This window comes from Chrysoperla carnea, chromosome 1 (assembly GCF_905475395.1).
Source record: "Chrysoperla carnea chromosome 1, inChrCarn1.1, whole genome shotgun sequence".
In the NCBI taxonomy this organism is placed as follows: domain Eukaryota; kingdom Metazoa; phylum Arthropoda; class Insecta; order Neuroptera; family Chrysopidae; genus Chrysoperla; species Chrysoperla carnea.
This window is the reverse complement of record NC_058337.1, coordinates 26,747,988-26,760,445: the sequence shown is the minus strand read 5'-3', so window position 1 is coordinate 26,760,445 and position 12,458 is coordinate 26,747,988. Positions and strand designations below refer to the sequence as shown.

The 12,458-nt window shown below is 30.9% G+C and overlaps 1 protein-coding gene across 1 annotated transcript in view; it reads left to right on the top strand.

Moving 5' to 3' along the window:
• The window catches only part of LOC123296965 (inactive dipeptidyl peptidase 10-like), a 29,802-nt gene extending 19,257 nt beyond the window's left edge, over positions 1 to 10,545 (top strand). The window contains exons 6-11 of the mRNA XM_044878739.1: positions 3,651 to 4,156; positions 5,997 to 6,145; positions 6,218 to 6,551; positions 7,989 to 8,347; positions 9,727 to 9,929; positions 10,378 to 10,545. Of these exons, the coding sequence (XP_044734674.1) occupies positions 3,651 to 4,156; positions 5,997 to 6,145; positions 6,218 to 6,551; positions 7,989 to 8,347; positions 9,727 to 9,929; positions 10,378 to 10,545 (1,719 nt within the window). The remainder of the gene's footprint in view (positions 1 to 3,650; positions 4,157 to 5,996; positions 6,146 to 6,217; positions 6,552 to 7,988; positions 8,348 to 9,726; positions 9,930 to 10,377) is intronic.
• Positions 10,546 to 12,458: the final 1,913 nt, after the last annotated feature.

Genomic DNA, 12,458 nt, shown 5'->3' with positions numbered 1-12,458 from the left:
TTGGACTTTTTAGGAAAATATATTTCCGATAATTTTTGTTTGAAATTTTTTTTCATAAAGTTGACCGTTTTGTTTTTTTATGTATATATAGCGTTAATTATTGTAACCCTAGCAATTCACAGAACTTTTCATTAAGCAATCATTACTTTTCCTATTGTTGTCATTGACCATCAGTGAATATGAATTTATTTTTCATTGTTATAATCTTCTTTCTTGATCTTCTTTTGGTACGTGTGAAAATATGTTCTGTATTAGATTGGAGAGCAGACTACGTCAAAGTCTCGCTCAATGATTGAACATTTTTAGAAACTGACATCACTTCAATAGGTAGGATATCTGACTTTTGTGTCATTCTGTGTATAAACATAAAGATTAACCCCATTCAATACGATTATTGTTTATATTTGTTGATTAGTTTCTTTGTTTGTTTATTGTTTAAAATACTATCATTACGAATGAGTATACACCAACAAATATTAACCAACTTTATTTATATTAAATATCTACAATATTAGATTTTAATTAATGGAATAAATTACTAATTACAAAGAACAACATTCTAATTAAAGGAACTCATTTATAAAATTATTGCTATGCCAATGATGGTTGGTATATTTAAAACTAATTGATAATGTATTGAAAACTAAAACACTAAAGAGTGAACTAATTGATTAAGTATTTACATCGTTGATAAGTGGTTAAGGCATTTATCTGAGCATTGAATATGGTTATCTTATATTTCATATTTATTAATTATGACATCGGGAATACAGGCAAAAGCCTAACATTGTAAAATTGATGAGACTTAGTATATATTGTGTCTTTTATGTCTTTTATAAGTTGTGTCTTTAACTTCAAATCAAAAGATATCTGTTTCTTTCTTATTCAAACAGAAAGGCAATCAAATAACAAATTGAAATTCATTTTTTCCAACATTAAATAAAAAAAGGCCCCGCTTGCCGACACCGACACTAGATGGGCTTCTAAGGCTAGAGATTTTAACTACCAACGATTAAAATGCAGAAACATTAGCTACAGCTAACAGCATTATGGATCTAATAAACTATAAATTTATATGTAATCCGCAAATTTGGGATCTTATGCTACTTTCTTTATTCAAAACTCTACCATACTATAAGTACTTAAAATTAATTTAATTTACAGTTTACTGAAACTTTGCAGGGTCTTATTTTATTATAGAAGTACGACGACCATAGTGGCCCAATTTTTCGATAGTTTTAGTGAGTGAGACACTGTGGGTGGAATAATATGCGAAGAGTCTACTTCAGATGGCTCGTCTGTTCGTTTGTTCACATCAGTTCATTAAAAAAATAGATTTTTCTTCCAAAATATTAAATAATTGAACCACCAACACCAAATTCCTTGTGCTTTATTTTATCACTTTGAATAAAATAAAGTGGGCCTATACATATAGCGACTCTATGTACCAATTCCTATACAGATACCGTAAAAAGTTTTAAAGTCTGGAGCTGACACTTACTATCAAGATTCATCCTGATACTGTACTGATCCTGATTGATGCGGAATGCTTCATTCAAAAAAACGACGGCTACTTTGAATATTTTCCGAGGCGGATTTAGACTTAGGCCCTTGAAGCTCATGAGCAACATTTGAAGAGCGTTTAAAATTAAAAAATTACTAATATTTCAAAGAATTAATTTTACAATTTTTTTCCCACTTTTAGCTCAGGAAAATAAAAGATTATTTGCTTAAAAAATCCAAGTCAAGCTTTTTCGCCGGAATTATCTTTATTCGGATGCAAAAAATGGGAAAAGAATTTTTACGTGGATTTTTTAAGCAGATTGGCTGTTTCGTGTCTTATTTCTGTGATGGATTACGAATTTCATTCGAAAATACGCAATATTTGAAAATTAAATGTCAATAATCACTTCCGCATAGAGCAGAAAGGGTACCATATCAAAGGGGGCCTATGAGAGTACTAATCCAATGTATAAGGTAATAATCCAAATGGTTAAAGCTTTGATAATTCCATTACACACGTTTGCTTGCCAAGTATGGGGCATAGAGCATTCTGAGGAATCGACAAAATTTTTTAATTTTATCTATTAGGAAATTCTGGGCATGGCTAAGTGTACACCAAGTGATGTAGTATTGTTGGAAATTGGTGAATTATCGTTGGAAACATACACAACTCTGCAATCTCTCTCGTACATGGTTAGACTTTTGAACAATAAGAGTAGGCTTATACAAAAAGAAGCCGCTAAAAATTGTATTAAGTACTTGCAGTTGAATGACTGTGAGTTAGTGGATGAAGGCATACTTAACATCGGGAGCAATTTAGGATAAATCCAATGTAAAAATGCGTGAAAGCCCGTGTGGAAGATTTCTATAGAGATAATATGCAGAAAAGTGTTGCAAACAAACGGTCTCTACAAACTTTTAACATGATCGGAAAATTTGGGAATGGGACCCCTTACTTAGAAATATTAGATGACAGGAGTTTGAGAAGAGTATTAACCAACTTTAGACTCGGGAGATTTGCTTGGGAAAACAAGAGAGATGGAGAACGTGTGTGTGTTTTGAGTCAGGTCATCATCTTCTCTTAAATTGTGCAGGAATTGGCTTAATAGTGAGAGATGATATTATATGTGAATTGGGTGATACGGTTGGCAATATTTTAAATGTGAGGGATAAGTTTATTTGTGTGGAAGTTAGTAGATTTATAAGCGGGATTTTGGAAAGAAGAAAAAATTTTCTGATGTAAAATTTTCACTTTACTGTTTTGTGTTTTTTTTTCTCTTTATGCATTTGCTTTCTTCTGTGAATTATTATTTTATTTTTCCTTATTTGATAATATTACGATTATTATTATACCATGTATATGAAATAAACATAGTATATGAAGTTTAGTCCGAAGTTTGTAACGCTTAAAAATATTGATGCAAAAACGAAAAGAGAAATCAAGCTGAAATTTTGTGCTTGAGAGTGCTTAAGACGTAAAAAGTGAGGCCGAGTTCGTAAATGAACAACATAGGTCAATTGAGTCTTGGGTCCGTAGGACTCATCTTATAAACCGTTAGATATAGAACAAATGTTTAAATGTAAAAAATGTTTCTTGTAAAAAAATAGCCAACTTTTGTTTGAAACATTTTTTCGTAAACATCACTGTTTACCCGTGAGAGCGCAAATTGTATAGTATGTATGTTATGGCTATATCAGTTACATGTGTGTGATATGTATTTCAACAATTAACTCAGTCAATTGTTTGTTTTCACTTGTTGTTATTGTTATTAGTATTATTACTTTCTTATTTTTATATATAATTATTCGTCAGGGTTTGTTATTTAATTTAGGACTTTGTTTGATTCAAATTTATATTAATGTATATCAATAAAGCTTATTAATATTATTTATGAGAGTATCGAGCCTGAGTCCGTCACTGAATTTTTTATTACAAAATAACATCTTCTTGTTCAAATATCTCAGCAATAAACTATTTTCGGGCATATCTTTATATGATTTTTTTTTTGAGCTTAAAAACATGCACCTAAAATAGTGCCGTGCAATTTTGTTATAATGTATATAATACCTGAAATTTTTTAAAATTCTTGACATCTATGACTTTGATATGCAGAAATACTAATCGAGATAATGTTATTACTTTACAGGTTGGTACACCAAATCCCAATATAACAATATGGGTAGTAAATTTAAATCGTCCAAAATATTTATTTCCGCAACCGGTGCGACCACCATCCTCAATGAATCCATTAAATCAACAACAAATAATGACACAACCGGAATTAATATTCACATATAATTATATCACATCGATCAAATGGTTTGCCGAACGTAATTTAGCTGTAATGTGGTTAAATCGTGCACAAAATCAATCAATATTAGGTATATGCAAAGCGCCACAATTCAATTGTTCAATTGTACATATTGAACGGCCAGAGAATGGTGCATGGGTGCATACATCAAATGATTGGCATGGACCAATTTATAATCAGCATGGTGATTCGTTACATTTATTACCAGTACGTGATGGTGAATATGGTAATTATTTACATTTATGTCATATCGATGTACAACAACATCAAGTCACACCATTGACACATGGACGTTTTGAAGTTACCGATATATTAGGATGGGATGAGAATAATCATATTATGTAAGTATTATTTTGTAGTCCACATTTATCATTTCATTCGTTGGATGATGGAAATGCATTGATGGAAAATCATTTATTAAAACACTCTAGGGGTGTCCGATACATACGTAGATGTTTATCTTTCGACATATATCAAATCAAACCAATGCAATGCATCGACAATAGTCTTCGAGTAAGAAAATTTATGTGGGCATAATAAATTGATATAGAACCAGAGCAACGGGTCTTCAAAACATGTTCCTTACAACTCGATTACAATTTCGATTGGTCAATAAGACCGAACGGTGACGATGGCTAAAGTTGTAAAACTAACATACCGTTAGGTTAGCGAATTACTTTTGGGTCTCGGAAACATAGGAGACAGTCGCATCCATTGTTATGCCGGTTTTCCACTAAACGGTCAAAACAAACATAAAACACAAACTTAAATAATAACTTAACTTTTTGCAAACTTTTTGAAGACTGGCGTGTTTTGTGACAGTTGGATAATAATAATACTAATCAAATATGGGTTTTTTAATAATTATTTTCGGTTAGTTTCAGTTTTATTTTTGTTTTTTAACTTCTAGAAAACACAAACACAACATGAACTCAAGTCTCCGTTTAGTGGAAAACCGCTGGTAAATGTTACCTACATCACTTTTGCTAAAAATGGCTCTTTGGCCCTTGCATTCACCCTGCGATACCGTCCACTCTGTGATCTACGGGTTGGTCAAGCCTTTAATGAGGTCAAATCAGCACGGGTCTGTGGGTTTTTTACCCTTTCGTTCACCCTGTGATTACGGACACCCCTTGTAAAATTATTTTTTCTTAAATCTCCGCACCATTTATGTGAAAACAAAACTGAGAGTACTTGATAAATCACATATGGGTTAGTTATTTAATTCAAATGTAAAACCGATTCGGAAAAAGGCCGAGACAATCTGATTAAATCTGAGATAGGGGAGAAACAACAAAATTATGATTTTCTTTTTCTCTGTGAATGGCAAAGTATGTTTTCAATAAGACAAATATAGCGTATATATTCGGGTGGAGCGAGTAGTGCGAGGGCGCAAATCCTGTGATATTCAGGAAATTTTTCTTCTAAATTATTGAAATTTCAAGAGTTTATTAAGGTGTTTAGAAACCAAAACAAAAATGTTACCAAAAATCTGAAATTTTGTGTCAATTAATTAGTATTCAATCCGCCTTCTGTATAAATTTCAAATCGGTTCTCTGTACAATTTACGATAAATTAATTATTAGAATCAGGCTTTTTAACATGGTGATGTATGAAGAAGTCGTAATAAATGTTGGTTTTTTAGTTAATAACTAAAAATGTTTCCATTTACATAAAAAAACTTTTATCAATATTCCTCAAGTTTTAAGCTTTAAAATCATACCAAAATTAAAAACTGTGCATAAAAATGAAAAACTTTTTTTCGCAAAAATACTAACTTTGATAGTTAATTTCTCCTAAACCGTGCAGAAAATCGATATGAATTGTTCGCAAAAGACGTATAATAGGATGATTAGTTGATAAATAAAATCTTTGGTATCATTTTCAATTTACGGTGTCGAAATACCTTAAATAGTTGAAATGAAAATTATATATGATTTTTTTCCAAAAGACCTGTAGATGGATGATTAATTGATAAATAAAATTTTTTGGATAGTTTTCATTTTTGCGGTATCGAAATACCTTCAATAAATATTGAATGTTTTCGGCAGAATTAGCTTTGGATTATCTCTCAATATTAATTTTTTTCGGGCATCAAATGGGAAAACCTAATGGTTATCCCAGCAAACGATTTAATTACTCAATCATTGAAATCTCTTAACTTGCTAACGTTTGTTTCAGATATGCAATTGCAACACCAGAATTAAAACCAGCTGAACGACATTTATATCGAATTGGATATTCGAATACATCATTACCATGGCAATGTTTAACATGTCCCAATGAAAATTTATCCAATGAAAATACATTGAATTTAGATTTACCATTAAGTAATAATAATAATAATAATAATAATAATATTAATAATAGTACATCAATGCCAACACATTCCGCCGCAACAGATGATACCGATGACAAAAATAGTTTAGAAAATAATGAGACATCATTATGTTTATATAATAGAATAATTTTGAGTCCAGATTTTAGATTTTATATACAAGAATGTTTAGGTCCCTCACCACCATTTGTAGTAGTATATGAAACATTAACTGGTGTTAAATTAAAAGTATTGGATTCTGGTTCATTAATACGATCGAAATTAAAACATTTAGCACAACCGCAAATACGTACTTTTGAAGCTGAAATTGAAGATGGTTATCAAGCACAGATACGTTTATTATTACCACCTGGTTTACGAGAGGATGAAGATTTAATGTTCCCGTTAATTCTATTAATGTAAGTTGATTTTAAAACTTAAATTACATCACACCGTAGGTAATGCCCTCGTTCATACCTCGTTCAAAGTCACAGGAGAACTCATTTGCAGTCTTCTCTCTCATTCATCATATCGCAAGTTTTGGGCCCTGGCGTTCTCTAGTTGTATAATCTCTTTGGTATACAATGAATTGTCATAACAGATGACGTCATGAATCATGGCGCACAATTCTGAAGTGTTTTAATGTCACAATTTTTTAAGCGAGTATATTTATTGCAAAACATTTTTAAATGTAAATATTTTATTATAGGAATCATTTTTTGGCCCCTACAATCGAGTCGTAGTGTTTTTGGGACATCGAAAAATTTACTGAAAGTGTCTATTAGTCAGTAGACGTTACCAGTCAGTAGTCTTTATTACAAATCACACCTGCTACGATAGGGATGAAACTACTTCACTCTGGGACACCCTCTTCCCTCGAAACCGCCAAGCAATTTGTCCTTAAGATAGTACCCTTATGTTAAGAACGTTGCAAATCTATCTTACCAAGTTAACACTTATACAGTACACATCGCCTCAAAAATTGTTTGTTGAAAGCTCTTTGGATATCAATTACGACCTTTAAAACTATTTTCCTTTCATAGAACATTTTCTATTGATCCTACACAAGTGGGTGAAGTAAACCATTCATTAAAGAGACTTTTAGTAAGTAAACTGGCTTGTGAAATGATCTCTATATAATACACATGTGTCAAATATGTCTGACTATAAGCCTACTTTTCGGTAAACCACATCAGGCGTATCGTGCTGAAGTTGTAAGAGTTTTCTCTTACATCTGTTTGCTCTTGCATCGTTGGTTCAGTGGTAGAATGCTCGCCTGTCACGAGGCCGGTCCGGGTTCGATTCCCGGGCGATGCACCAAATTTGTAAGAGTTTACTCCTTCTTCTGAAAATAATGAAACCTATAATACGAAATAAAAGCAAAAGAACTATGTTTAAGAATTTATTCCGCAATTAGAGAAAATAAATGCATCTAAAAAAATGGCACTTATTATTAACTAGCCGCTATCCAACCGCTTCGCTGAACCTCCCTTGCCCTACCTTATCTCCCCATGAATATCACTCGAAATATATTATACTTTTTATTATGAAACCAAAATATTTTCGTTTTAAAATCGAAATCGTTCAGCGAAGCGGTCGGTTAACTATTACATTTATAAATTATAGCCTATAAGTTATTTTGATATATGAGCTATATTTCTGTAATGTCTCATTAAAATCTATTCAGTAGTTTTCGAAATTGTTATTAAGAGCAAGACCAAATTACAAGAAGAACTTAGCACGCAAAATAACAATAGTCATATGCGATTTCAGTCTTGTTTTTGAACATCAGTACTTTTTGAAAATAACGAATTAGCAATTTATTTGTAATTTAGAACATATTTATATATTTGCAGTGATGCGGAGCCCGGATCACAAACAGTGTCAGAGAAATGGTCAAGTGGTTGGCCATGGTACTTGGCAGCGAACAAAAGCTTTATTGTTGCACAAGTCGATGGTCGTGGTTCTGGTTTTCAAGGAGAACGTATGCGAACAGAAATACATCATAGATTGGGCAGTGTTGAAGTTCAAGATCAATTATCAGTGTTAACATATTTACGCAATTCAATTAAAGTGATTAGTCCAATACGTGTATGTATTGTAGGTGTAACAAGCTATGGTTCATTTGCAGCATTAACATTATTGGCAACGGATCAAAATAAAATTGTTAATTGTACTGTAGCGTTATCACCAATTACAAATTGGAAATTACATAGTGAGTTTTATTTCACCTCATTCTAAATACAGTCAAAACCCTCATAAACCTTTATAAGCGATAAATAGGAACCTCTATAAGGGAATGTCGTTATGCCGTTTTTTTTCTCCTGTATATCTCTATAACTGAGACTAGCTTACCTTTATAAGTGACTAATAATAAAAATAATGTTTCTCAGACCAACTCTATAACAGTGGTGGAGTCGGTTACTTCGTTCTTATCTAAGCGTACACAGTGATCAATTTATCGCCCCATTAACTTTTTTGTTCACACTGTCGCTGCCTGGATTCGAACCCGCAACCTCCCAGCCAGTACCCAAAGCAAGTTTAAACGCCATAACAAGCTTGGCTTTTAGCCGGTCTTCTATAAGTGACTATCGAGCGAATTTAACATATGCTATTCATGACTATTCTTCAGTTCCTTGTTTAGTGAAAAACCTACTTAAGGAAAAAAGAAATTACGGCTCCTTATCCAGGTTTCACTTATCCAGGTTGGACTGTAAATACAATCATCAAAATATAAACCTATAATCAAAATTGTTTATAGCACAATTCACACAAAATGGGAGAAGATAAAAACGAATAGAGCAAGGGCATTTATTAAAAATCGAAGGCTTATTTAAAAAAAACACCTTACACCATTGTGTAGATTTAAAATCTTTGTCATTTCCTGCGAATTAAGGAGGCTGATTTTAAGTTTTTTGGACTACTAAATACCAGTTATGGATTACTTATGATCCACTTTCTCTGCTTTCCACAAACCCTAGGTTTAACTTACATTCAATTTTTTTAGATTCAAGTATTTCAAGCTTCTTGTAAAATTAACTATCTTTTGGACCTCTATTCCTACTGTTACGCTTAGAAAACTTTATAAGATTGTCTGTTGCCGTCGTCACATTTTATACAGCAATTGCTTCCTCTTGCAATCTTTCATTCTTAGATGTTCAGTCCTATTCTATAGTTTTCTTTAATTATTTCTTAAACAATGCACACGAATTCTTTCCGGTTTTTTTAGCAATTACATTTTCTTAATTTATGTGAAAATCATTGAAATACGATCATAATTCATCTTTACCGAAATATTTTCATATTTGGGCTTCTTTAAGGTATTGGTGGTAGGATATTAGGTAATCTGCTTAACGTCCTGAAAAAAAGCAGAAGTAGTTTCCATACGTAGGTATTAGTTCAATATCGTTGTATTAAATTGAAATTGCCCAAGAAAAAAAAAATCAATAAAATAACAATACTCTCTAAATTCAATAAATAACGGTCACTTAAATAGCAAGATGTGTCCCCCATTCTTGACAACTCTCAATCATGTACTTGAACAAGCCTTCAAATTAACAAATAAGACATTATTTACTTTTATTTCTTTTTTAGACACATACTTCACAGAACGATATTTAGGTTCATCACCATCAGATTATCTTCACGCTGATTTAGTGACAACACAACGTGCTCAAAGTTTAGTATCACGTCGATTACTTTTAGCACATGGTACAGCTGATACTGAAGTACATTCACAACATGCAATGTCATTAGCATCAATTTTAGTAAAACATGAAGCACTTTTTACATATTTGGTAAATTTTATTTATAAATCAAATACAAAAATTTTTCTATAAAAATAGAAATTCCGTCATTCGTTATGTTCGTTTAATCGATTGCCAGATCTGCAGGATCATTCAGATAAAGAATTGGGCCTAGAATTTTACCCTGTGGTACACCAGAATGAATAAGAAACAAATTTTTTTCTCTAAGCTATGTTTAGCAGCGTCTCTGGGCTGGCTTTTGATTTTATTACATAGTAATTTTAATTGATTGTCTATGATGGCTACGTAGTTGGAATTTGTCCCCATTCTCTGCCCGGATTATAAAATTACAAAGTGTGTCTTAAAAATTATAATTGTGTAGTAATAAATAGTAAAGTTTAAAAAAAAATTTGGTCCAGACCGAATCAATTTCTATTTTTATAGAATGAATTTTTCTTTAAAAAACAATTTTTTTTATATACAAATTTATTAATTTCAGACATATCCAGATGTTAAACACGATTTTGAAAATGTACAAAATCATTTATACAAACAAATAGATTCATTTTTTGAAGATACATTCGATTTAGACTATGATTTCGATCGATGGGATCAAACGCCGGAATCAGATCCAGCTACAGATTTTTTTACATCGTTTAGACAGTAACTTTTAGGAAAATAAAAATTATTTATATTTAAAAAAAAACCAAAGAAGCTTTAAATAAGTCTTAATATAAAGAACAATTAAACATCAATAGTGACAAATTATATTCTAGGACTTAAAGAAATTTGTAATCTATCAAAAAATTGTTCTGCCTAAAAAGTAAAAAGTCAACTATACAATACCTAGTAAGAGAATTTAAGAAAATAAAAATCATTATATTTTATAATAGCCTATGAATAAAACGAATATTTAAAAAAATGGAAAAAAATTATAAAAATCACTAAAAAATAAATAAACTGTAAATTATTGCTCCAAATTAATTTATGGATAAATAACTATTTTAGAATCAGCTTTAAATACATCACAGTAAAAAAATCAACGTTAATGTATTATTGTTAAATGATAATAGAAAAGATCACGATGGTCAAATTTTTCCTGTATTGAACATTTGTAACTTAACTCAATTTTTTTGTTTTTTATACTCAAGCACACAGTCGAAGTCCGTCTTTTCAAGTCGAATTCGCTGAAACATAAATCTAAATGAGATGAACCAATCTTGTTGGGTACAAAATCTGTTCCAAGCAAGATTAATGCAATCAGAAATAATTAAGGTAATTTAAGTTAGGTTTTAGAGGTTTTCCGAGGATGATATCATAGTATCATAGTAACTAGTGCGTGATACATAAAGGAGATCGATCAATCCCTAGTTAATATACTCTTTGGAGTTTAAAAATATCAAAAAATATTGGCGTCAACAGTTTTTAAATCTAAAGAGCTCATAACAACAACTGCTCAGAGACCGAAATGTTAGAGCTAATGAAATAGCCCTGGAAAACTGCTAATGAACACCATAAATATCATTATGTTTGACTCGAAGCGAACGTCAGCTTTTTAGTTTATAGTTACTAACTTTTCGTAAAATAGTTTTATTCAGTAACAGCTTTCGAAATGATTTTATCCGAAAACTTTACATAATTTCTTAATTTCATCATCACTGTACACATTCGCGATTTTACATCGCTTTTTATTCTCTTTATATTATTAGAGAGTTTTCAATTATTTCTTGTATTTAATTGGAAGTAAAACCATCCAATTCACCCGTTGTGTAATAAGCACCCAATTAAAAGCTAGCATTTGAAAACGCTTTTAATTTTTTGTTTTGAAAAAATTACGAAATAATTGCTAACTATATGCTCGAAAAACATGTTTCAAGCGATAAATTAATGATGAATTAATACATAGATTTGAAATTGAAATCATTTGAATTGTTATCAATGTTTGATAAAAGAAACCTGACAATCGTGTTCTTTTGGGCTATTTATTAATAAGAGAAATAGTACAATAAAATTAACTATCCATAAGGAAAAAAGTGTTGCATGTTTGATATTTGGCACAGTTGTTTAGAGAGAGGGGACTTTTTGGGGGGTTAAAAAAAATCGGTTTTAACAAAGTACAAAAAACTATGCCAGAAAAAGTTATAGGTGAAGTTATTTGTTTACATTTTCGTTTTTTATTTGACTTCCTACCTTCAATATTGACCGAGATATGCCAATTTTTAGATAGTAAATTTTTTTGCTCATTCAACACGCGGATGATTCTCTTATTTAAATTTCCTGCAGTCAACTTTATATTAAATGAAAATTTATATAGAAAATACTTTTTAGAGCACAAGCTTTTATTGTACTAAAAAATAGAAAATAATTGTACATACTTAATACACTTTCTTTATCTTACTTGGCCCTCTAAGAAATTTCTTTTTAAAACATATATAAAACAATTCTTAATTTTACTATTTTGCTTTTTAAAGATGGTAGTATTTAAAAAAAAAAAAAAAAAAAAATCTCAAATATAAAAAATAATATTTCATATCTCGGTCAATTTTGGAGCTAGAAAGTCAAATAAAATACGAAAATGTG